The 25,796-nt window shown below is 49.8% G+C and overlaps 1 protein-coding gene and 1 non-coding gene across 3 annotated transcripts; both read left to right on the top strand.

The window, feature by feature from the left end:
• Nucleotides 1–73, top strand: TRNAM-CAU (transfer RNA methionine (anticodon CAU)). The gene has a single exon. It is a non-coding gene; the product is annotated as a tRNA-Met (tRNA).
• Nucleotides 74–4,430: 4,357 nt separating this feature from the next.
• FBXO31 (F-box protein 31) lies at nt 4,431–23,797 on the top strand. Of its 2 annotated transcripts, XM_056862207.1 has the most exons (10): nt 4,431–4,788; nt 10,200–10,271; nt 10,910–10,996; nt 13,979–14,055; nt 15,787–15,954; nt 16,532–16,606; nt 18,841–18,950; nt 20,466–20,619; nt 21,562–21,923; nt 23,575–23,797. In XM_056862207.1, the coding sequence occupies exons 1-10, from the start codon at nt 4,446–4,448 to the stop codon at nt 23,795–23,797; spliced, it is 1,671 nt and encodes a 556-aa protein (XP_056718185.1). In that variant the 5' UTR covers nt 4,431–4,445. The 2 variants fall into 2 exon arrangements, with proteins under 2 accessions (XP_056718185.1, XP_056718187.1); XM_056862209.1 differs by lacking the exon at nt 10,910–10,996.
• The last annotated feature ends 1,999 nt before the right edge of the window (nt 23,798–25,796 follow it).

The raw sequence follows: 25,796 nt of genomic DNA, 5'->3' as shown, positions 1-25,796 counted from the left end.
GCCTCGTTGGCGCAGTAGGCAGCGCGTCAGTCTCATAATCTGAAGGTCGTGAGTTCGAGCCTCACACGGGGCATGGCTCAATTTTTTTGTGCAGCGCTCTGCAATTTGCTGTTCCCTTCTTCTGCTCCGTAAACCCCGAGGGGGTGGGAGCCGAGGGAGACGTGATGTTTTGCATCGCACCCCAGACAGTCTTTGCAAAGCAGAGAGAGAGACACTGGCCATTTATGCATGGGAGGTTTTGCCTTGGATTTGCCACTCTCTAGGGTCATGTCATGAGACGACAAGAGTCACTGGAAAAGACAGTCATGCTAGGAAAAGTGGAGGGCAGCAGGAAAAGAGGAAGACCCAACAAGAGATGGACTGAATAAAGGAAGCCACAGCCTTCAATTTGCAAGATTGAACAAGGCTGTCAAAGATAGGACATTTTGGAGGACTTTCATTCATAGGGTCGCCATGAGTCGGAAGCGACTTGATGGCACTTAACACACACAGATACACATTTTCCCCATCCAAATTCTCAAAACTCAACAATAAGCCCCCCCCCCACCCCATGCAGAGTTCTGAGAATTCAGATGGGAAAAATGTGCATCTAGAAGGCAGGAAATCCAAGGCAAAACCACCCATCCATAAATGGCCACTGAAGGAGATCCATAACCTGTGCTACGACCCACGGCCTGTGGCCCCACCGCCTGTGGGGCGCGTGCATTTGTCTACTCCTTGCAAGGAGCAATTGCAAGGCCAAAATTAGCTCTCCATGTAAAGTCCGCAGCTGCCTTTAAAAAAGCCATTTATGCATAGGAGGTTTTGCCTTAGATTTGCCGCTCGATAAATGCACATTTCCCCCATCGAATTCTCAAAACACTGCATGGGGGGTTATTCTGGGCCATTTATGAAGGGTCAGTTTTGATGCTCACTCAAAGCTGTTTTTTTAAATGCGACCTTTGAAATGCCTATTCACGTTCCCAATGCAAAAGGAGAAATTCCACCCCCCACACATGCCTGCTTCTTCTTTCCTGTGTTTGCATAGCCATTGGCAATGGTCGTTTGCATAGCTAAGACGCCTTTGTGAATAAACTCCCATGCAGAGTTTTGAGAATTCGGATGGGGGAAATGTGCATCTATCCAGCAGCAAATCCAAGGCAAAACCTCCCATGCGTAAATGGTAGGTGTGTAAGAGACAATCTCACTGACTGTGTGGCCATTTATGCATGGTCAATTTTGATGCTTGCTCAAAGCTCTTTTTTAAAATGCGACTTTAAAAATGCCTATTCATGGTCTGGATGCAAAAGGAGAAATTCCACCCCCACCACTCGCCTGCTCCTTCGTTCCTGTTTGCATAGCCATTAGCATGGGCATAGCTAACGCACAACTGTTAATTTGCATGGTTCCTTCAGGGGATTCTTTGTGGCAGGGGCAGAACAAACACCAAAGGTTGCGTTAAAGGGGCTCTTAAGAAATGCGAAGCAGGTATGCACCAGCTTCACAGTCACTTCCGGAATGATGGTTCAGCAGGAAAAATTAAAAAAAATATGTGGGGCAATTCAGCCTGGAACGCGCTGCTAATTACCAAACATAAATGGCCATAGTGTTTTGGGGGCAGAGGACAAATCGCTGCTATTACAGCGCACGATGCAGCAGCGCCTTCAGATATTGCACAGACTTTCGGCGGCGGCATTTTGGTCCCCGCAAAAGGGACCTCAGATTGCAGATCCTTTGGCAGCAACGAGCTGCACGGTATTAACTGCCGGTGGCATCCACTGGACCCTGGCATCGACACCCCCCCCCCAATTATTTGCCCATACTGCCACTCCAAAAGACGGGGAAAGACTTAGCCACTCATTATTTATGAAAGACAAAGGGCAGATGAAAGTCAAACGTTAATCACCAGTACAAAATAATACTTCTTACACACTGGAAGCTGCCTTGCATTGAACTAGTGCATCAGTCCATCAAAGTCAGTATTGTCTACTCAGACTGGCAGCAGCTCTCCAGGATCTCGTGCTGAGGTTTTTCACACCACCTTTTAACTGGAGATACTGGGGATTGCAACTGGGATGTTCTGCACACCGAGCAGAGGCTTTGCCACCTAGCCACATACCCTCCCTTATGCAGTCACCTGAAACTGCCTTATACTGAGTCAAGCTCCATCAAGGTCAGTCTCGTCTACCCAGACTGGCAGCAGCTCTCCAGGGTCTCAAGGCAGAGGAAGGGTCTTTCCATCACCTACTGCCTAGTCCTTTTTAAACTGGAAACAGCTGGGACTGAGTCTGGGACTTTCTGCATGCCAAGCTAGAGACTGTTCCACTGAGTGAGCCAGTCCAACGTTCAAAGCCCTTCATTAATTCATTGCAATCCTTACAAACAGCTCTGTGAGGTAGGCCAATGCCATTAGCCCCCCCCCCTCACGTGTTCTTCAGCCAGGAGGCAATCTATTCTGGGCTTCCCTCGGGGTCATAAGAACATCAGAAAATCCCTGCTGGATCAGACCAAGAAGGCCCATCAAGTCCAGCAGTCTGTTCACACAGTGGCCAACAAGGTGCCTCCGGGAAGCCCACAAGCAAGACGACTGCAGCAGCATTTATCCTGCCTGTGTTTCACAGCACCTAATATATTCGGCATGCTCCTCTGATCTTGGATAATAGGTATGCATCATGACTAGTAAGAAGGGGGCGCGATGAAAGTGACAGCCGACCACGTGAGAAGTGTGTAAGAAGTATTATTTTGATCTTGGGCAAGTCATGCTCTCTCAGTCTCACCTACCTCACAGGGTGTCTGTTGTGGGGAGGGGGAGGGAAGATGATTTGTAAGCCGGTTTGACTCTGCCTTAAGTGGTAGAGAAAGTCGGCATATAAAAACCAACTCTTCTTCTTCTTCTAGTATCCATTTTGACTAGCAGCCATGGATAGCCCTCTCTTCCATGAACATGTCCACTCCCCTCTTAAAGCCTTCCAAGTGGGCAGCCATCACCACATCCTGGGGCAGGGAGTTCCACAATTTAACTATTGTGTTGTGTGAAGAAATACTTCCTTTTACCGGTTTTGAATCTCTCACCCTCCAGCTTCAGCAGATGACCCCGCGTTCTAGTATTATGAGAGAGGGAGAAAACCTTCTGCCTGTCCACTCTCTCCAAACCATGCATAATTTTATAGACCTCTATGTCTCCCCTTAGCTGCCTTCTTTCCAAGCTAAAAAGCCCTAAGCGTTTTAACCACTCCTCATAGGGCAGTTGCTCTAGTCCCCTTATCATTTTGGTTGCTCTTTTCTGGCCCCCGGCGTGTGCTTTGGCCAGGAGGCGAACTATTTTCGGGTCCCCGCAGCCAATTTAACACATAGTTAAACTGTGGAACTCCCTGCCCCAGGATGCGGTGAATGGCTGCCAACTTGGAAGGCTTGAAGAGGGGAGTGGGCATGTTCATGGAGGAGAGGGCTATCCACGGCTACTAGTCAAGAGGAATACTAGTCATGATGCAGACCTATTCTCTCCAGGATCAGAGGATTATATTATATTAGGTGCTGTGGAACACAGGCAGGATAATGCTGCTGTGGTTGTCTTGCTTGTGGGCTTCCTAGAGGCCCCTGGTTGGCCACTGTCTGAACAGACTGCTGGACTTGATGGGCCTTGGTCTGATCCAGCAGGGCTTTTCTTATGTTCTTATGGAGGATAAGGCTATCCATGGCTACTAGTCATGATGCATGCCTATTCCCTCCAGGTTCAGAGGAGCAGGCCTATTATATTGGGTGCTGTGGATCACAGGCAGGATGGTGCTGCTGCAGTTGTCTTGCTTATGGGCTTCCTAGAGGGACCTGGTTGGCCACTGTGTGAACAGACTGCTGGACTAGATGGGCCTGGGTCTGATCCAGCAGGGCGTCTCTTATGTTCTTATGATGCATACCTATTCTCTCCAGGAGGAGCATGCCTGCTACAGAGGAGCATGCCTACTACATTAGGTGATCTGGAACAGAGGCAGGATAATGCTGCTGCAGTCGTCTTGCTTGTGGGCTTCCTAGAGGCCCCTGGTTGGCCACTGTGTGAACAGACTGCTGGACTAGATGGGCCTGGGTCTGATCCAGCCGGGCTTTTCTTTTGTTCTTATGCTCCTCGGGGCAAGGCTCCTTTCGAAGGCGGGGCTGGAGAAAGGGCGTGGTTTTCACCCCTCCTCTTTAGGACAATGTAGCCAGGGCGAGCGCGGGGGGGGCGTGGCCAAGCGCGCCGCCCAATCGCGGCGCGAGGAAAGTGACAGCCGACCACGTGAGAAGCGGGGCGAGGGCAGGAGCAGGTGCCGAGGCGCGGGGAGCGGAGGCCGGGCCGCGATTGGCCAGGGGCCGAGCGCGGGGGGCGGGAGCTCCCCGGCGATTGGGCGCGGCGCGGGCGAGGTGGGCGTGGCCGGGGCGGCCGCCGTTGGAGGCTCCGTGAGGCGGCGTCTGAGGGGAGCGGAGGGGCGGCCATGGCGGTGTGCGCGCGGCTCTGCGGGGTGGGCCCGGCGCGGGGCTGCCGGCGGCGCGGGGCGCAGCGGAAGGGGGCGGCCGGCGACAGCAGCGAGCCGGACACCGACCCGGAGGAGGGCGGCGGCGCGGAGGAGGAGGCGGCCCAGGCGGCGGCCCAGGCGGTGGCCGGCCCCCCGCTGCCACCCCGCGCGCCCCTCTCCCTCCTCGAGCTGCCCCCCGAGCTCCTGGTCCAGATCTTCGGCTCGCTGCCCGGCGCCGACCTGCCCAGCCTGGCCCTGGTCTGCAGCGCCTTCCGGCGCATCCTCCGCACCGACACCATCTGGCGGCGGCGGTGCAGGGAAGGTAGGCCGCGATCCGGGGTCACGCCGGGGTCACTCCGGATCGCCCCCCTCCCCTCTCTGGGAGGGGAGGCTTCGTTGACCCGGAGGGCCAACGGGATGCGGGGGGGGGGGAGGCTTCGGGGGGGCAAAGACAGGCGGGGGTGGTGGAAGGGGGAGCCCTTTGGATGTGTGAGGACCTCCCCTTCCCCTTCCCCTTCCCCGGAAAAGGAACTCTTAACAACCTGGAACGGAACCGACCATCTCCTGACAAGAGGGATAACAACACCGGCCGACCTCACAGGGCTGTTTGTAAGGATTGCAAGGAGGTCCTGCTAGGAAAAGTGGAGGGCAGCAGGAAAAGAGGAAGGCCCAACAAGAGATGGATGGACTCAATAAAGGAAGCCACAGCCTTCAATTTGCAGGATCTGAAAAGGCTGTCAAAGATAGGACATTTTGGAGGACTTTCATTCATAGGGTCGGAAGCGACTTGCCGGCACTTAACACACACACACACACATGCATATGGAGCACTTTGGACGTTTGAAGCCAGCTGGGTGACCTTGGGCCAGTCACCGCTCTCTTAGAGCTCTCTCAGTCTCGCCTACCTCACAGGGTGCCTGTTGTGGGGAGGGGAAGGGAAGGTGATTGTAAGCCGATTTGAGTCTCCCTTAAGTGGTAAAGTCAGCATATAAAAACCAGCTCTTCTGTTTCTTCTTCCTCTTCACCTGCAAGCTAGAAGCTGAGCACCCCAGTCTGCCCTGGGCCTGCTTTTGTAGAAACCCTGGTCTTTGAACCCAACTAAAACTTTTAATTCCCCCATCACCTGCAAGGGGTAGGTTCTGGTGGGAAGCTAACCCTCATTGCACTGTGAGGGTGGTGTGCGTGGTGTGCCCGTAAGCAGGAGTTTGTTTCTTCAGATACAGAAGGATTTATATAAGGGTCGGGATGAAGGGGAGTGCAAAAAAAGTTGAGGTGTGGGATGGCTCCAGACAGGTACAGGGCGTTACTAGAAGGCTGGGGTGGGCGAACTCTTGATTTATTTGATTGCCTTCCTAGCTCTGCCATGCAGGTTTTTAAAAATGTATTTTAAATGTTGGTTGTGTTTCTACTTACATGCACCTGCTGCTAAAAGTGGGTTCTTAGGCTGATCAACATGATCACTGCAAACAGCTAAAATGATAAGAACCAAACTTGAAGTCTGATTCCTAAGGCACACACAAACTGCAGAATAGGACTTTGCCCTGCCAAAAACCAGTTTTGGGCTGCAAGAAACGTTGGCTGTTCTAATCCCATCCATTAGTGCTTAAATCAGCAACATGGCAACTTCGAAACTTAAAATGAGAACCAATCATTAGGTGAAACATTTCAGAATTCCAAGGTGGCGGGAAGAGGAAAAAATAAAAATGTACCTAAAAGCTTGTGAGAATAAACAATTATTTGCTTGAGACAAGAAGGTAATAACTCAGGCGACTGGTGAGTTTCCACACGCCAAGAATTCCAAAGTCAAGGTGTCACAACTGAAACAACACTATCTAGTTACCGGCAGCCTTTCTTCCAAAAAAGGAAGGGAGATGGAATCGAGCCTCAATGTGTGAGTAGGAGTGTATGGAGAAAGATAATCCCTTTTAGGTATCTTGGTCCCAAGGCATTTAGGGCTTTAAAGGCATTAACGAGTACTTTGAATTGGGCCCAGAAGCTGGGGAAGTAGAATTGCTAACACAAGCAAGGCCTGGTGTTTGTAGTTGGTATCACATAATAATCTTGTAGCTGCATTCTGTACCAGTTGAAGCTTCAGAGATAGCCGTTCGTAATCAGACTTTCTTATGATCCCTGTATGGGAAACCTGTACGGATAGCCTGTTTCAGAGGTGGGTTTCATTGTGGTGGTGATGTGTGGAGGCTTGTGCTGTGAAACAGAAGGTCGGACTTGGTAATCTCCAAGTCCCTTTCAGTGCTATAATAGTGTTATTACTATACATTCAATTCTATCAGCACACCAAGAGAATGAAACTGTTTACTTCCTGCCCCAATAGCTGATGACTTACATTAGACAGGAGGAGAGAAGTCAGGAACAGACAAATGAGGCGAGGTAAGAACGGCAGTGAAGGTGCCAGGCCGAGGTGATTCAGCAAGGTGGACTTTGCAAAGATGAATTTCCAGAGGGGAACAACAGTCTGTCAACTTTACGTTCCCAGCTCAGGAACAAGGAAGAGGTCCTTCAGTGAGGGCGTAGCTGTGTCCAGCTTGTAATATGAGAAGCAGAAAAACAAACAAACTGTAGCGTGCAGCTGTTGGTCAGAGGATGCTGGGAATGGATAGCACTTGATGTAGGAATAAAGTGTTCGGAGGCTAGTCTAAGTTCAGTGCAGTTGCTCTCAGCTACCCTTTTATAAACAGTTTTTTTTCCAGTTATTCGCCTGATAATGCCAGCAAAGAAGAGCACTACTGTGGTTACATAGCCAATCAAATAATGAGGTACAATTACATTCAATCCATAAAGTGTGCCTCTGCGCCTTGACCCCTCTGGCCAAGTGCAACCCAGCAGGCAGGTGCTGAGGTTTGCATTAAAACTCCCCTGCAATTTTTGCAATCCCAGGTAGCAACAGTGGCCCACAGCGCTCTTGGGGGAGCTGCATAGGGCTTGGTGCATTGTGCAGGTGTGTGTTGAGTTTCCATCCAGTGTGCATTTTACTTACCACTTGGTTATATAACACCCTTCCTTTCCCAGTTATATGAGGCAGAGTGTCCCTGGCATGGTGAGTTTCTCCTTTGACAACTTCAGGTGGCTTCCTCACATCAATGCTTGGGATGGTTGGAGGCAGCTGTCCTTGGGCATAAAAGGGTGCTGAGGTCACTGACAGGGAATTGTCAGAAACATCTGTGGGGATGCATCCAAGACCTGATTATACCCAAGTTGTAAACTTGAGTGCAAGCATTGGAGTGAAGCAAATGATGGAGGAAAACATTGCATATTGATGACTAATATCTGTAGGTCTCATTCCTCCAACTTGTACCCCTGCTGCCAAATTAGGAACCATCTCCAATATGTACGTGAGATACTTCGGGGCACCTCTCTGTGGCAGTCTGCGACTATTGAACATTTCCTAATATCAGTGTGTTCTGCTGCATGCTGTTCTGTTGTCCCTTGTGTGAGACATGACTCCGTGGCTCGTCAGTGAGGGCCCTTTGCGTTCTCCCCTACTAGCCCACGCCAGCTGCATCTGCCGCCAGCTATGAAGTCATACGTTTTGGATATTCCAGAGAAAGCTTTGACGTTCGGTGCTCAAGTGCAGCCAGCGACTGCATTTGGCTGAGATCCGCTCTCTGGGTGACTTGAGGGCCCGGTCTGCAGCTGTGAGGTCTGATTTCCATCATATAAATCGGTTCTGTTTGGGGGATATTTGCCAGGATTGACTCATCCTTATAGACAGGATGATGCTCGGAACACTCTGAGTGGGTTTTGTTTCATAAGTCTCCTCTACCTGCTGCAGTTTGTCCTTGGCTTTTGGACAAATGCCATCTTCTTAAGTCCAGAGAGTGTCCCTAAACAGGCTCTTGAATTCACAGTAATTGTACCAGCAACCCTCTTAAGTGTTCTTGGTTGCATAGCAAGCTCTGTTTTTTCCAAAGTTTTATACACTATTCGAAGGAATCTACTAGTTCAGTCTAGGGCAGGGGTCTCTACGGTGGTGCCCACCGTGTTTTTAGGAAGTGGGTGGGACCAAGTAGGGCTGTTACCCAGCAGGGCTTCTGACTGGCCACTGGAGACTTGAGTGGCTGGGCAGAGTAAAATAACATGGTTTCAGTGGCAGCTGCCACCACAGTGTTGGTTGTGCCAAACTCAAAGTTTGCCATCTGTCGCCCATCTTATCAGCCCTACAGGTGCTAGGTGAAAATTAGTGCTCCGTGATGAATTTAGCTCCTGAAAAATGCTCCATGATTCAAAAAGTTTGGGAACCGCTGTTCTATAGTATTTGGAGTGTTTGGCCAGTCCTTAACCCGTGTGTTCTTGTTAGAGAGCCTGTTAATATTTACGCTTTGAGGGCAGAGTCTGCAAAAGACTGGTTTGCCTGAGTGAGTTCAAGTCCTGAAAGGTCAAAGTCGTCATATTTTGGTGACTGCCCTGTGCTGGACCTCTCAGGTCATTTCCTGATTTGCTGATTCTGGTTCGGAGTTCAGGTGTGGGTAAGCAGTAGCTAGCTGAGTAATAACCCTGGGAGCTGCCCACCTTGTGGCTAATGCCTTTTTGTTGCTCAGATGCTTTAGGATAAATAACTTTTCTCTGCATGGTCAATTTTGCAAGCCAAGGAATGCACTTCGTTTTTTGGGAACTGTGTGCACTAGCACACATTGCCCTGCATGTGGGAAGGCGCTGTATGCTCCCCCAGCACAAGGAGGAGTTACTTGGAGGGAGCTGCGGTTCAAACTCTGAACGTGCCCAAGAGAATGAGATCTGGGTTCAAATCCTTCCTCACTGGGTGGCTTGAGACCAGTCATTCCTTGCCAGCCTAACCTCACGGGGCTGTCGTGAGGATAAAACGGAGGGGAGAAGAACCGCCCCTGCTGCCCTGAGCTCCTTCCTTGGCTGAAGGGCAGGATAAGAATGTACTGAATAAACGAATCCACCCCATCGCTGCTCAGAGTGTGAGCCACAGCCCGCACATAGATGTGCTTTCCTTTCCCGAAGCAGAATTATCTTGCAAGCAGCTATATGGTTGTTGTTTTTTAATGGACTGGTCTCCTTCACGTATGAGCAGACACATATGTCGCTCAGTCAGACTTCGAACCTAAGACATGCCAGGGAAGAGCCAGTAAGAACTCACTTTGAATTCAGCAGGCTGTAGTCAAATCCCCCTTTTGCGTGTGTGCTTGAGCTTCATGTCAGATGATTCTTTGGTGTCTGATATCTGGCAGGTGCTCGAAGCATAAAGCTGCCACTTTAATCTTGTACTCTTGCCTTAGCTGGTACGCCAAAGGTTGGGACAAACACGGCTGGCTGGCTTCTGGCACTGGAAGGCAACTGTCTGATCTGTTTTGAGTTGCATATATTCCATTGTCATTGATTTCCTCAGCACGCACACACACACCTTGACGTTGCAGCATTTTTACTGATCGTTTCTTTTCAAAACTAAAACACAAAACAGTTTTGCTGTGTGTGTGTTTGGAAACTTGAGCAGAAGTTTCTGCAGTCGGCTTATGTGGGTTCCCATTGCTATCGTCCGATGGGCTGGCAGATACAGGGGTAAAGGCAGCTGGCATCCATGCCCCCAAAGCCCTTCATTACAATATGGATGGGGAGTTTTTATTGAAAGGCAATGTAAAAATTGTTATCCTGTAACCTCAAAGTCTCTGGACCGCAGATGCTATTACATACTGGTAAAAGATCAAGAGGTGCTGTTATGACTTGGTGGTAAAGTTCTCTGTTTTATTGCAGAATATGGCGTCTGCGAGAACCTGCGGAAGCTGGAGATCACGGGAGTGTCCTGCCGGGACGTGTATGCCAAACGTATGTGCCAGGCTTTTTATGTTCTGTCCTAGTTCTGTGGTAGAAAACGAATTTGCACTGAATCTTTAACTCGAGTGACTCAAAAGTCTTGATTTGCAGCCCTGCTCTGCTTAACAGCCGTGACTTTTTAGCTGAAGTCATAATGAGCTTGATTCGTTTTAGCACTTCAGGGCACCCCGGCAATGTCAAGATGAGGAGCCGTTCTGCCGTTCCCCTATTTTCAAGCAGGCAGGAAAAACATAAGAGCATCCATTACAGATAGGAGGTTTAGCAGCAGGCAACTGCCCCTTGCTTTGGTGATTCCAGTAGGATTTTGAGGATTTCTGGTAGACTTCCTGCTGAGATGAAACTAACAAGCAAGGGCTGAAAATGAGGTCTAGAATTAGTACATTTCAGCTTGTGTAGGACTCCGCAAGTTCAGTTCTGTGTCTAAAGGGATCAGGGTGGCCAATAGACTTTGTCAGATGTAAATGGAAGCTTGTAAAGGATTTCCCGTCATTTCAGAGCATAGCCGTTCCGCTGAACTGCCCGCAACAGGCATTCAGTCCCTGCAGCAGTGTTGCCAGGCGGAAGCGGCTGGTGTGTGAGGGTAAGAAGGAGACCACAGTTCTCACACCCGCCCTGCTGTATCTGCTCAGGTATAAACCCGCGAGTGAAGTCGGGGCGTTTTATGAAAATCCTTCCCGACTACGAGCACATGGAGTACAGAGATGTTTACACCTGCCGTATGTACCTTCTGTGAATGCTTTCTGCCCTGCACGAGTACAAGAGCCTGCATGGAGTGTGTCCTGACCACTGAACTGGCAAGCAAAGCTTTCCTGCCCCCTTTGGGGGTGCTGAATATCATTATCTCAACATCGGGGTCATGTTAGAGGGAATCGGCTGCAGCCGAGTAACGCTTCTGTATACCCCTTTCTCAGGTGCTTGATTCTTTTGTTCTGGGAGTTGGGAGTGTGAATTGCTGGAAGCGAATAAGACGGGTAGCCACAGCTAGCGTGGTATAGTGGTTAAGAGCAATGGACTCTAATATGGAGAACTGGGTTCGATTCCCCCTTCCTTCCCATGAAGCCTGCTGGGTGACCTTGGGCCAGTCACAGTTCTCTTGGAACTGTCTCAATCCATGCAGAAGCAGACTATGGCAAACCACCTCTGAATGTCTTGCCTTGAAAACTCTGCAGGGTCACCATAAGTCAGCTGTGACTTGACCACACACACACAGAGCTGTGGAGCTATGCGTATGGGATTAGGCAAGGGCAAAGTACATTTAGAGCAGGGGTCCCCAACCTTTTTGGGCCTGCAGGCACCTTTGGAATTCTAACTCAGTATGGTGGGCACAGCCATAAAATGGCTGCCATACAACAGCTGACATAGGAAGCAGAGCTGGCCACAAAATGGCTGCTGCAGCTTACCTTCAGTCAGGTAGTGAAGATCCTTCTGCTGTGGTGGCAGCTGCTGCCAAAACACCATTTTTTAAAATCGACACAGCCAGTCAAATCTCTAATGGCCAATCAGAAGTCTTGCTGGACAAAAGACTTACCTAGAATCATAGAGTTGGAAGGGGCCATACATGCCATCTAGTCCAACCCCCTGCTTAATGCAGGATCAGCCTAGAGCATCCCTGGTCCTGCCTACTTTCTAAAAACACTTAGGTATTACGAAAGGTGTCAGCGATAGGGTTGTAAATGGTTTGCTGGAAACCTGCACCTTGGTGTTGCGGTGGTTGCCGTCTTCCTAGGCACTAACTCTGAGCCTCTTAAGAGCTGTGTGATGGGCAAACATCAACTTGCACGACTTTCCCCAGTAAAGAAATGCAGAGATGGCGGCAGCGGCATCTGTATGTCACAAAGCCATACAGAAAGCCATGCAAGGGGACTGGTGTGCGAGGCACAGTGCAACGAAGGGGGGATTTGCACAAACTTCCATGGATCATGTCCTTTATTGTCTCTGCCTCCCCTAGCATAGTTCCTACAAAGCTGCCTCTTGAGGTCACCTGGTGTGTGGAGGCATTTGTGGCTGTTTCTCTGGGATGGTGGTGCTTAGCAGAGGGCTGAATTGCTTGGGATTCTCACTTCACGGCACGTACTAAACTGCTGAGTGGTAGCTGAGAGCAACTAATACCTTTAGAACAGGGACCTGTCTCTTGGCTTGGCAACAGCCTGGGGAGAGGACTGAGCTGAGCCTTTTCAAGGAAGCTCTTCTGGGGCCATCTTAGGTCAGCGGTGCCTCTGGAAGGAATGAAATGCACCATGGGTATTGGGATGTCACATGTCTGTTGTTTTGATGTTTTGTTTGCTGGTAGTCTAGCACCTGTACCACAAGAAGACGTTTCTGGTCACTGCCAGCAGGCTAAGGGAGACTTCCCCATCTTTAAAATTCCGTATTAGATCTATAAAGAGCAACTGCTAGGCTTTGTTAACTGTGTAGCTAGAAGGGAGATCGGGGGGGGGAGGAGTCTTTGGTTTCTCAGGGGGCGTTTTCAGCTGCTGCTTGGTTTGCTGTCATTTTCCCCCTCTCTTGGGGGCTTCGTTCTATTTGAATTAAGGCTTGCACAATCAAATGAAAGACTCCCTCTGCCGGAGCAGAAACAGCTCGACCTGCCAGGACACCCAGGATTCTTCTCCTTTTCATCCTGGCTCTCCGTACAGCGGAACAGCTATGGTGGAACTACATATTAGTTCTGTTCCTAGTTTTTGTCTTCCAAGTGGTGTTTCTTTTTTTAAAGCACAGCAGGCACCTTTGGAATTCTAACTCAGTATGCATAGTTGCTGGGACTTCAGTTCAGCGGTAGAGATGAACACAGAGGGAGAGGAGCTACTTCACTCTCTCCCGCTGTGTCATTCTTGTGCTGGGAATCGCTGCCCCGAAGCTGCTTTTGCCCCCACTGGTGAAGATGTTCAGATGCTCATAGTATTTCTCCTGTGTAGGTAAACTCGGCTTGCAGGAAAGCTGTCTTGTCCTTCTCCTCCCTCTAAATAATTGTTCTGGTGGCTGCATTCTAAGTTTACTAATAAAAATCAGTGTGGAAAGGGAAAACTACACACAATCTGTCGTTCCACCCTATCTCTCATTTCTCTGTTACTGCCAGTGAGCTAAGCTGTACTTCAATGAAATACTCACAATGGGATGTGGTTTTTATTTGACGGTGACTAAAGTTGTGTTCCAGCTGTTCTCGGTAACATCCACCTCCATCCCCAGTAAGGCCAAACGGATCTTTCCGGGTGTGCTGTAGAGTGTTAACTCTTTTCAAGGGAGCTGGGTATATCCTACGCAAGCGGTGCAAAATCCTGTGTTAGGTGCAGAATTCAAAGTCTTGAGAATACAGGATGTCTTTGCTTTTAAAAGCAGGCTTCTAGCCCTTATGGCTTGGAAGATGGGTTCAAGCAATGAATGCTGAAGGAAGCTTCTGAAGCCAGAGGAGAATGTGACTAAATTTGCAAGGTGTGGCTGCACCTGTGCATGGAATAACCCACAGTCCTGATGCAACACAATTAATTATGCAAGTTGTTGATTTGTGTAATTCATGCAGGTGTTCAAATCCCACCACACAGCGTTGTCACTTTGAGCACAGAATACACCCAGGCCCGCTTCACTGTAGCTTTAGAACACGTTCTGTGCTCCTCTCTTTCCTTGCTGCTTTGGAATTCCCATTCCTTTGGTGCTTCCTCATCCCATTAGAGATCTTCTGCTTTCTTCCCCCAATTCTGTAGTGCTGCACAGATACCGACACATCTTAGGGCTGTGGCAACCAGACATCGGACCCTACGGGGGACTGCTGAATGTGGTGGTGAGTATAAGAGGATCCTGAATGTTGGGTTGCCGTGACTCAGAGATGGTCCCCCCTGTCTTGCTTGTGCGAAAGCAGCCAATTCTCCTTCACGCCAGGAGGAGCTTGGGCCAAGGCTTGGCACCAGATCTGGCTTCAAGCAGGGCCTTTTCCCTGTATGCTCATGTGGGTTAGTTGCAAACTTCAGCCAGTGCAGTGTAGTGGTTAAGAGCAGTGGACTCTAATCTAGAGAACCGGGTTTGATTCCCCACTTCTCCACCTGAGTGGCAGACTCTAATCTGGTGAACTGGGTTGGTTTCCCCACTCACCCACATAAAGCCTGCTGGGTGACCTTGGGCTAGTCGCAGTTCTCTCCAAACTCTCTCAGCCCCAGCTACCTCACAAGGTGTCTGTTGTGGGGAGGGGAAGGGAAGGTGATTGTAAGCTGGTTTGAGACTGCTTAAAGGTAGAAAAAATAGGGGTATAAAGACCAACTCTTCTTCTTCCTTGAAGAAGAGGCAGCAGTGAGGAGGAACAACTGGGCGCATGATAGAAGGCCTTGGGCAGTTTAGATGGGGGGAGAGCGTCAGGAACCACTTCAGTCTTGTAAATCAGGAAGTGGCAGAAATGGCCCACTTGAGGAAAAGTGTTGCTGCTGGGGAGGGGGTGGGGCTTGGTGGTAGAGCATCTGCTTGACATGCTGAAGGTCCCAGGTTCAGTACCCAGTATCTCAGGTTAAAAAGGGCCAGGCTGTAGGGGATATGAAAGGCCTGAGACCCTGGAGAGCCACTGCCTGTCTAGTAGACAATATTGACCATGATGGACCAAGAGCCTGATTCAGTAGAAGGCAGCTTTGTGTGTTCTTATTGGGGAGAAGCCATGGCTCAGTGGTAGAACATCTGCTTGGCATGCTGAAGGTCCCATGTTCAATCCCTGGCATCTCCAATTAAAAAGGACCAGGCAGAAGGTGATGGGCAAGTCCTGAGCCTGAGACCCTGGAGAGCCACTGCTGGTCTGAGTAAGCAATACTGACCTTGATGGACCAAGGGTCTGATTCAGTAGAAGGCAGCTTCGTGTGCTGCCTGAGGTGGTGGATTGGGGACCCTAATAAGGGTGGCTCAGCGAGAAGAACATGGGTGTGGTCCACTGCAGGGCCACAGAGATGCTCTCCTGCCCAGTCCCCGTTAAAAGGAACAAACTGCACAGCAGAGTTCATTCTCGTTCAGCTCCCATTGGTTTAAACTGAGCCTCTGCAGGAGAACTCCCCCCCCCACTGATTCCACCCCACATTAAATAGCATTTGGGTTTCCTGCCTCAGACTTCAGAATCTCTTCCTTTGCCCTTCCTTTCAAAGAGGAGAGGAGGACAACTCGGTCCTGCCCTGACTTCAGAGAGCTCTGTGTTGCTCACAGCTGGCGAGGGAACAGATCTTCCTCCTCCTGACTCAAGAGCTGCCAGCTTGAGGTGCCTTCCACCGAGTTAGTTGGAGGCACTCACATCAGCGCGGCTGCTCTCCAGAGCGTAAGGAGTCTGGGGGCCGATTGCTTTGTGGGAATCGCTGAGAACTCGAAAGCCCTCTGAATGACCTTCCCTTCCCACAAAGAATGTGCAGTGAACGGCTGAGCAGGAACCATATTATTGGAGGGTAATTATCCACCCCCGGAGACAGAGAACACTGAGAGGGGGAGGCACACGTGCCTGGGAATGGAGATGCTTAGCTTAAAGTGATGATTCTGATTGTGCTCTCGACAGGTAGACGGCTTGTTCATCATTGGTTGGATGTATCTGCCTCCCCATGACCCTCATGTGGATGACCCGATGAGGTTCAAGCCCCTTTTCAGGATTCACTTGATGGAGAGGAAGAGCGCCACGGTGGAGTGTATGTATGGCCACAAGGGCCCCCACAATGGACATATTCAGGTGAGCTGCCCTGGTCGTCTGACTGCCTGCCTGGGTGGCCATAGGCGCCAAAAGAATATTTGTCTTCTTACCTGCGCTCTCGTTACTTTTACCCAGTTTGCCGATTGGAGGCTCTTCCAGTGTTGATCTGAGAAGCTGTGTAAATCCAGACAGTTTTAGAGAGTAGCCATCTTGGTCTGCAGTAGAACAGCTAGATCTGAATCCAGTAGCACCTTAGAGACCAAGACCTTAGAGACTCAACAAGATTTTTGGGGTTGGAGCTTTCAAGAAAGGATGAGAGAGCTTCGAGTCTTGAAAGCTCATACCCTGAAAATTTTGTTGGGTCTCTAAGGTGCTACTGGGCTCAAATCGAGCTGTATAAATCCAGTGTTCTTCCGAAGGTCCTACCAGCTTGGAGATCATTTGTCTGAGTGGAAATCCAGTAGTTTGGATGTCTGAAACATTTTCAGATTTATAGGTGTCAGCAATAAATTTCAAGGGGGGTTGGGTGGAACCTATCACAGCACCCACAAGTTCCCTCTTTCTGTGTTCCCTGGGGGCTGTCGACGTGGCTCCCTTGTTCTTCGTTGTTTTACAGATTGTGAAAAAAGATGAGTTTTCGACAAAGTGCAATCAGACGGATCATCACCGTATGGCAGGAGGAAGGCAAGAGGTAAACCTGGTCCTGTCCGGAGTTTGTGCAATAAATGCTGAGAGCCACACAATACATCCTGTGATGGTTATGGGTTCAGACTATTTGGAAGCATTTAGGGTTGTTCAGAGTTGAAGAAAAGACTAGAGCAACTGCCCTATGAGGAGCAGTTAATGCGCTTAAGGCTGTTTAGCTTGGAAAGAAGGCGGTTAAGGGGAGACATGATAGAGGTCTATAAAATTATGCATGGTTTGGAGAGAGTGGACAGGGAGAAGCTTTTCTTCCTCTCTCATAATACTAGAACTCGGGGTCATCTGCTGAAGCTGGAGAGTGAGAGATTCAAAACAGATTAAAGGAAGTGTTTCTTCACACAACACATAGTTAAATTGTGGAACTCCCTGCCCCAGGATGTGGTTGTGGTTGCCAACTTAGAAGGCTTTAAGAGGGGAGTGGACATGTTCATGGAGGAGAGGGCTATTCATGGCTACTAGTTAAAATGGATACTAGTCATGATGCCTACCTATTCTCTCCAGGATCAGAGAAGCTTGCCTGTTGTATTAGGTGCTGTGGATCACAGGCAGGATAAATGCTGCTGCAATTGTCTTGTTCGTGGGCTTCCTAGAGGCACCTAGTTGGCCACTGTGCGAACAGACTGCTGGACTTGATGGACCTTGGTCTTATCCAGCAGGGCCCTTCTTATGTTCTTAGGTAAAACGGGGCCCCGCCATCAGACCGTCAGATGGCTTTTGTAATAATTCCCAAGTATTTGTAAATGTGGTTTGGGGAAAATATCTTTCAGAGCACTGTAGCCTTCTGGATGCCAGGGGGACATAATGGGGTGTCATACCAGCTCTCTGGAATCACATATTGAATGCATGCTTAGGAATGACCACCACTTTTTATCTCTGAGTAGGAAGTACTTGCAGGCTAGAGTTTAGTTGTGGTGCTAAGTTTCCAGTGCTTTGACTTTCCCTGCACTGGCATGTGCAAGTCAAACGTCATTTGCAGATTCTATACTCAGGGCTTGGCTGCTTTCCAGGTGCTCTCTACAATGTAAGCTGCTCTCTGAATTGCAAGGCAGGCAGAAACGTGGCTAAACAGGGGGTGGCTTGCAGCTCCTCTTGAAAGTGGATTGAAAAGGGTGGGAAAGCTATTCTTTCTTTGGCCAGAAATGAGAGAACCACCCACCTAGTCTCCTTGTGAGCTTTGGTCCCCTGTGCTGTCTAGCAAATCACTTCTGAGTTCACTTCTATATGCCTTCTCTTTTTAAGGTATTTCTCCCACCCACCCCACCCTGGCGCCCATGCTGTGTTTGAAAATGCATTTCTGGATCCGTCCCCACCCTCCTCCACCCTCCTGGCTCATACCAGACAGCTGCCTTCCTCTGCCCAGTGAAACAAACATGTGCTCAGTACAGGGGGAAAGGGAAATTCCTACCACCTGTGTCTGAAGGCTCGGCTTGGGAGGGAGGCAGAGAAGGACTGAAGTCCTGCAGAATTCAGACTACAGTGCTGCTGTGCTTAGGCGGGCAGATGCCTGCTGATGGAGTTGCTCATTGTCGAGAGGCAGGAGGAGGAGGAAGAACAGTCCTCTAGTGACTGAGCCAGGCGATTGTGGTTACTGGGGAAAAGCTCATTGGAATAAAATAGACAACTCTCATCTCAAAGTGCTCAGGGCGAGTTGTAGTGCTGGAGCTACAACTTAGTGTCCTTAAAGCAGTTTCGTTTATATTACTCCATCTTAAGACTTCGGAAATTCCTGGCCTGTGAGTGAGAGAGTGATTCTTTAAAAAGAGAGTGAATTGGTGATTGCCCTGACCCGGATAGCTCATACTAACCCGATCTTGGAAGCAAAGCAGGGGGCCCTTGTTGGTCCTTGGATGGGAGGCTACTAAGGAAGCCCAGGGTTGTTCTGCAGAGGCAGTCAACGACAAACCACCTCTGAACATCCCTTGCCTTGAAAACCCTGCAGGGTCACCGTACGTCAGCTGCGACTTGACAGCATCTCTCTCACACACACAGATTGGTGATGGGGCATGCCTGCTTTGTAAACAGGCCAGTTTAAGGCCCATCTTCCCCCACAGAATCCTGGGGTGTATAGTTCTGTGAGCAAGACTGGGATGGAGGTGGGAGCCCGATAATTACCAAAAGAGTAAGACGGTGCACCAACGTGTTCTTTGGGCCCCATCTGTGGGCTGTCGGCGCCGGGGCAGCTGTGATTGATCGGCTGTGCTTCTTGCAATTTGGCACCCACAGGAATTTCGGACGTGGCTGAGAGAGGAATGGGGGCGGACTCTGGAAGACATCTTCCACGAGCACATGCAGGAGCTCATCCTGATGAAGTTCATCTACACCAGTCAATATGAGTAAGCGGGTGAGAGGGACGGTTTTGGGGATCCCGTATCTGATGACGATGAGAGAGAATTAAGGCTGAGGTCAGAAGAAATTATGCAAGAAAGCAGAAAACACACACACTCATGCATGTATTTGCTTGTTTATTTTATATCTGTCTATCCACACACACACACACCTGTTTATTACAACATTCTATTCCCAGCAGTCAAAAGTTCCAGTGGCTTGGGATTTTTGGGCAAGAACTGGAGCGGTTATAGTGGTTATGGTGAAGTAAAGACGTGCTGGTTAGAAATTGAGGTTGTGGAGGAATTACTATGAATTAATACTGAATTCCTGGTGGTGTGCATTATCCTTGCTCCTTTATTTATGTGTTTAATGCATTCATAATGCTATGGCAGCAGGTTAAGTACATTCAGCAAATAGATAATACATCCTATACTCCACGATACAGTCCACAGCCCCTTTTTCCCCAGCGGGGACACAAAGTGGTTTGCATCATTCTCCTCTCCTCCATTTTATCCTCACAACAACCCTGTGAGGTAGGTGAGGCTGAGAGGATGTGACCGGCCCAAGGCCACCCAGCAAGCTTCCATGGCATGAGTGGGGATTTGAACCTGGGTCTCCCAGATACTACTCTTAGCCATGATAGTGCGGTGTGATGGTTATCAGGCGCATTTGAGGTCTGAATCCTCGATCCCAGATCCTGCTCTTACACGGTGAAGCTACTTTCCCCAAGCAGGAGGGGAAGAAACTTTATTTACTATATTTATAGTCCGCCTTCCTCACTGAGACTCAAAGCAGATTACGCGATGTGAGTAGGTACAATAATTATCGTAAGATGTCTCATAGGTGCTGTACTAGGATTACAGAACTTCCTAACCATATACTATTACACATGACACAGAGTGCAGATACGATGCAGAAAAATGGTGGTATGTCAGTAGAAAATAATGCTACGGCAGCAAACAGATAATACATCCTGTACTCCATGGTACAGTACACAGTTCTTTTCCCTTCATGAAGAACCTTCCTGAACCATTCTGTTACAGTACAGACCTATTATAAGGTAAAGGTTCCCTGTGCAAGCGCCGGGTCATTCCTGACCCATGGGGTGGCGTCAAATCCTGACGTTTACTAGGCAGACTTTGTTTATGGGGTAGTTTGCCATTGCCTTCCCCAGTCATCTTCCCTTTACCCCCAGCAAGCTGGGTACTCATTTGACCCACCTCGGAAGGATGGAAGGCTGAGTCAACCTTGAGCCGGCTACCTGAAAGCAACTTCTGTTGGGATCGAACTCAGGTCGTGAGCAGAGCTTGGACCGCAGTACTGCAGCTTACCACTCTGCACCACGGGGCTCCCTATTACCTTATAGAAATGCCCTGCTGAACAGCTCAGTTTTACGTAGTTTGTTTAATAAGAGAAGCATGAGCTTCGGGGCGTATGTCTGTATTGTTTTAAAGAATGGAAGACAGATGATTCCGAGAGAGCCTGTATACATGGAGCTGTGGTTTTGTCTTATGTTTCAGCAACTGTTTGACATACAGGCGAATCTACCTCCCTCCGTGTAGTCCCGATGACCTAATCAAGCCAGGGCTTTTCAAGGGGACCTACGGGAGCCACGGCCTGGAAATAGTCATGCTGAGTTTCCATGGGAAAAAGGCCAAGGGGACGAAAATAACAGTGAGTGTCTCGTCTCCGTAGTCCCCTGCTTGCTGGGGTTACAGGCTGATTGCTCACCGGGAGGGAAGAACGGGTCAAACTGGATGGGTTGTGTGGCCCAGAGGAGGGACTGGAGGAAGAGGACAAGGGGAAAGGTGTGAACATTGGAGAGAAAAGCATGTACAGGTAGCGGAAGGTCTAGAAAAGGCCTTTCTGGGTCAAGGTGGGCTTCCTCTGAGAAGGGAATGAATGAAAATTTTATTGTATATAGCCATTGGCCATCACAATTTGCTTAAACAAATAAATAAAATACAAATACAATAGATTAGCAAGTAAAATATTAAATAGATAATGAGATATACTAAAACATTTCATTTTAAAAGAAAAGTAGCTGCTTATTCTGATACCACGTTAGACCTTATTTTCTTTGCTGCAAGAGCAAACAAAGAGACTCTATATGATGCACATGCCTCAATTTCTGATAACAGAAATATAATTTTCTCTACATCCGAGTGTGTATTGATACCGGATAATATTCCCGCCAAAGATTTAGCCCTGGGGCCTGCATACAATGGGCAAAATAGGATGTAATGAGGTAAGTCCTCTAGAGTTGAGGATCCACAATACAAACATGTTAATCCCTTGGTATTCAAGAGTAATGCCCTGTCAATATAGCTCTTGCTATAGATTGGAAGCGTAATGATGTAAAGGACTCTCTGGGATTGTAATTTGCGATGTTGGCTAAATAAGGACTGAGAAGGGAAGCAGAGGAGGGTGAGGAAACTGCCCAACGATCAACATAATAGAAGGGGCAAAAGCAGAAGAGAAGAGAGACGCAGGAATCGTCTGCCTTACTAGAGTGCAGCAAATCCGGTCGAATGCCAGAAAGGGCAGCCGTTGGTACGAACGCCTCCCCTTCACAGCACAGTTGCTCTGCTTTCTTCCTTGCTCTGCTTTCTCCAGGGCGACCCCAACATCCCGGCCGGCCAGCAGACCGTGGAGATAGAGCTGGCTCACCCCATCCGCCTGCCAGACCTGGAGAGCCTGAGCAACCTCAGCGAGCTCTCCCGCATCGTCCTGGAAGTGCAAGAGCAGGTGAGGCGAGAACAGCAGTGGCAAGAGGAGGGCGCCCCGGAGGGCAAGGAACCAGAAGAAGAGGACCAGCCTCAGCCGGGGCCCTCCCCAAGGGAGGAAGATGGGGCAGAGGCCTCCATGTCGGGAGAAGGGGGAGCGGCCCAAGACCCCCCACAGCCTGCACAGCCTTTTGTCCTGCCGGGGGGCATTGCATCCAGGAAGGAAGACTACCCTCGGACCTGCCGAGCCTGGTGAGTGCCCCTAGCCAGCTGTTGTGCACTTTGGCCTGAGTTGGTGTTCTCTGTAAACATCCCTTGCTTCGGACTGAACTGTCTGGTCTAGCCCAGCTTCCCCCACCCCCCAGTCTCTGTACACATGCTTGAACACACAAAGCTGCTTTCTACTGAATCAGACGGTCCATCAAAGTCAGTATTGTCTACTCAGACTGGCAGTGGCTCTCCAGGGTCTCAGGCAGAGAGGTCTTTCACATCACCTACTTGCCTGGTCCCTTTAACTGGAGATGCCGGTGACTGAACCTGGGACCTTCTGCATGTCAAGCAGATGCTCTACCACTGAGCCACGGAAGTATTTTCCAGGAGTCTTATTCATTTAGAGGCCCAGATCAGCGCTTGCTTTGTTTTCAAGGAGAGGAGGCGGGCTCTTGCGGATGGGCAAAGAGATAATCAGCCTGGGCTCTTTTTGTGGCAAAGCTGTGAGATGCACATTAAGCAAGTGAAAATCGGGGAGAGGAAGAAGAAGCCGGCACAAACCGTTATAAAACACTGTTTCTCCTTATGAGTATTATGGAATAAATGCAAAATGAGGCATTTTGAGGCATTAGGGGAGGGGGCTGTGGCTCAGTGGGAGAGCATCTGCTGGGCATGCAGAAGGTCCCAGGTTCAGTCCCCGGCATCTCCAGTTAAAGGGACTAGGCAAGTAGGGGATGTGAAAGACCTCTGCCTGAGACCCTGGAGGGCCGCTGCCGGTCTGAGTATACAACACTGACATTGATGGACTGAGGGTCTGTTTCAGTTTAAGGCAGCTTCATGTGTTCATATCTGAAGAAGTGAGCCGTTGCTCACAAAAGCCCGTACCCTGCCAGAAATTTTGTTAGTCCAGTGCTTCTGGACTCTTGCTCTTTTCTACTGCTACAGACAGACTAACACGGCTACCCATTGTGATCTATCTCATTATGTTCATGTGAGGCAAGAATGTTTTATTGCTCTTCTGAGAAAAGTGCAGTGGCCAGGTGGGACTCTACCTGCTAATTTTTTGGGGGGGGGGTCCTGAGAGCCAGCGTGGTGTAGTGGTTAAGAGCGGTGGTTTGGAGCGGTGGACTCTGATCTGGAGAACCGGGTTTGATTCTCCACTCCTACACATGAGCGGCAGAGGCTAATCTGATGAACTAGATTTGTTTCCCCACTCCTACACATGAAGCCAGCTGGGTGACCTGGGGCTAGTCACAGCTCTCTTAGAGCTTTCTCAGCCCCACCTGCCTCACAGGGTGTCTGTTGTGGGGAGGGGAAGGGAAGGTGATTGTAAGCCTGTTTGAGTCTCTCTTAAGTGGTAGAGAAAGTCGGCATATAAACACCAACTCTCCTTCTCCTCCTCCATTAACAACCTGACATGTTCACCTACTACGACACATATGAATGCAAGAGTCTTCTTAAAACTGATGGGAAGCCAAAAGCAGTAGATTTAGCATAGAGTGGGGTAAGAACAGCAGAGCTGGTGAGACATGGTGGAGAGAGAGCCCTGTGGGTCTCCTGTGAATAATTTCTGTCTTTCTAAGCCTCGCTAGCGAAGGGCAGGTTATCGGCTTACTCCCGTTTGTCACGTGGAGGCTGCAGTTCCACAGGGAAGGATCTTTCACTGCCGCCTCGGTGTGCTTTGTCTACTCAGCTTCTACGGCACCGGACTTATTGCGGGCCACGGCTTCACCAGTCCCGAGAGGACCCCCGGCGTCTTCGTCTTGTTCGACGACGACCGCTTTGGCTTCATCTGGCTGGAGCTGCAGTCCTTCAGCCTCTACAGCCGCATCAAGGTGGCCTTCCAGAACGCGGAGGCGCCCTCCCGGGAGGCTTTTGACGAGATGCTAAAGAACATTCAGTTGCTGACCTCGTGATGGGGCTGCCCGGGTGCTGGAGGAAGAGGCCGCTTCCCCATCCGCCCTCTGGATGGCAGGCAGCATGCACTTCCTTGTCCTTAAGGCCTTTTTGCCGACACATCCCTTAGAGCATTAACTATATTTCCTCAGCCTGTTATGTATAGTTTGTAATATAGCTCTGTATATTTGGAAGGCTGCCCATCCAAGGGCTCCTGAGCATGTTTGTGAATTGTCTTTATTTTTCTTTTTTTGGAGGATGGTGTTTGAGTGGGGAGAACAAGACCAGCTGCTTGGCAGGCGTGTAAATAATTGAATGGTAGTTTTTTTGAGAGTGTATATTAAAACTAACAGTCCGCTGGTGTTCTCCCTGGGCAAGCAAGTTGCGGTTTGGGCGATGTTGTAGCCTCGGGCTTTTCTGAACATACGCCTGTCGCTTTAGAATTGTAAACGCTTTTACAAAGGCTGAGCTGCCACTATCTGTAAAGAGAGTTGAAACTAACTCTGCCCCCTCCCCCACAACCTAAACAGGAGAATAAAACCTTGCATGGCTGTAGCACTTCCCAGGGCCAGAGTGGGAGACACTATATGCTGCTTTAAGGGCTGGCAGGGGGTGAGAGTGAGCAGGGGTCTCTTTCCCTGCTCTGGGGGCCCTTTTGCCCTCTCTGTCTTCTGCCTGCTATCTCAGGAGGAAGATGGAGGTGAGCAAAGAGACTCTTGGGACACTGGGCATGAAGGGCTCCCTCCCCCCGGCTCTGCGCCTGCAACACGGGTCAGAGCCCAGCAACATGATGAGGCTTGGCCGACTCTTTCTCTCGGGAAATGTCACCCGCTTTTCCTCTCCCTTCCAAACCAGCCACACGTGCCTCTTGAACCCAGGCTCCCTCGTTGCTCCCTCCCATCTGTTGGGAGCAAGAGCGCTGCTCAGTCACGGGCTGTAACACTCACTCGTACAAGCAGCCAGGTGCTGTGGAACTTTTAAAGGCAGCGGTGTTGGACAGCTTTCAGCAGGTCCGGTCATGTTCTGCTCCCACCCAAACCACGCGGTCTCTGTAGCTGTAGCCTCTCTCTTCCCGTGCGGACACTGTGAAATGCAACCAGTGCCTGGGGGGCTTGTCTCAGAGCAGACCCCCTGCAAACAGCTTATTGCAGGCAGCTTGGACCTCTCGCCCCGCTTGGGTTCCCATTTAGTCACGTCTCCTCTTTTAAGCTCTTGGAGCTGACAGACGCCTGTCTGATTTGTAGGATCTTCTTGGAATACTTTTTCTTCTCCTCCGCGGTTTTTTGCACCCTGTTGTCACTGCTATGGTTTTGGAATGCTTGCCAGCTCATCTTGAAGCCTGTAGTAAGTCACCCACCCTCTGCAAATATGCTCAAGTCCAACAGTTCCCAGATGGGGGAATTGGGAAGGGAAGGAGGGCCAAGTTCTGACTGGCCTGTGCCCGTAAGTGACCGCCTGAATCAACCAACCCACTCCCTGCCAGAGCAGTACTTCCACTGCCGTTCTTGTCTCTTCTTGTGCCTTGCGATGTTACGCAGCTTTCTTTTGCAGTGTTTGGTTGGACACCCCATTGAGAATCCTCCCCACCCCCCAAAGCACAGGCTTGTAGGAGCAAACCAGAATGCAATTTCCCTTCCTGAAGTGAACCATTTTTCTTTTCCTGGGCTTAGGGAAGAAGAAGACCCTGTCCTTTCCTCCATTGTAATATTGTCACTGTCATGCAATGTACATTTAGCTATAATTGTGTCAAGTGAGAAGAACTGTTGTTTGTATGAAAGAGTAGCACAGTCTGGCAGATCCAGCGTAGGCCTCGGTCAAGTTTGTGTCTTATAGCACCAGCAGCAGAAAATCCGTCCTGTGCAGGAGTGGGGTGCAAAATGTACCCTGCAGCCAAATCAGTAGTACGTGACAGTTTGCAACTCATAAGCTCAATCAAATAAGCGGGTGAGAGGGAAATCGAGGGCAGGGGTAGGCTGAGTGGGAAGAAAGGAGGGGGCTAACCTCTCTGCGCATGGCCTT

Source organism: Euleptes europaea, chromosome 17, assembly GCF_029931775.1.
Source record: "Euleptes europaea isolate rEulEur1 chromosome 17, rEulEur1.hap1, whole genome shotgun sequence".
NCBI classification, from domain to species: domain Eukaryota; kingdom Metazoa; phylum Chordata; class Lepidosauria; order Squamata; family Sphaerodactylidae; genus Euleptes; species Euleptes europaea.
This window is presented reverse-complemented; position numbering and strand designations above follow the sequence as displayed.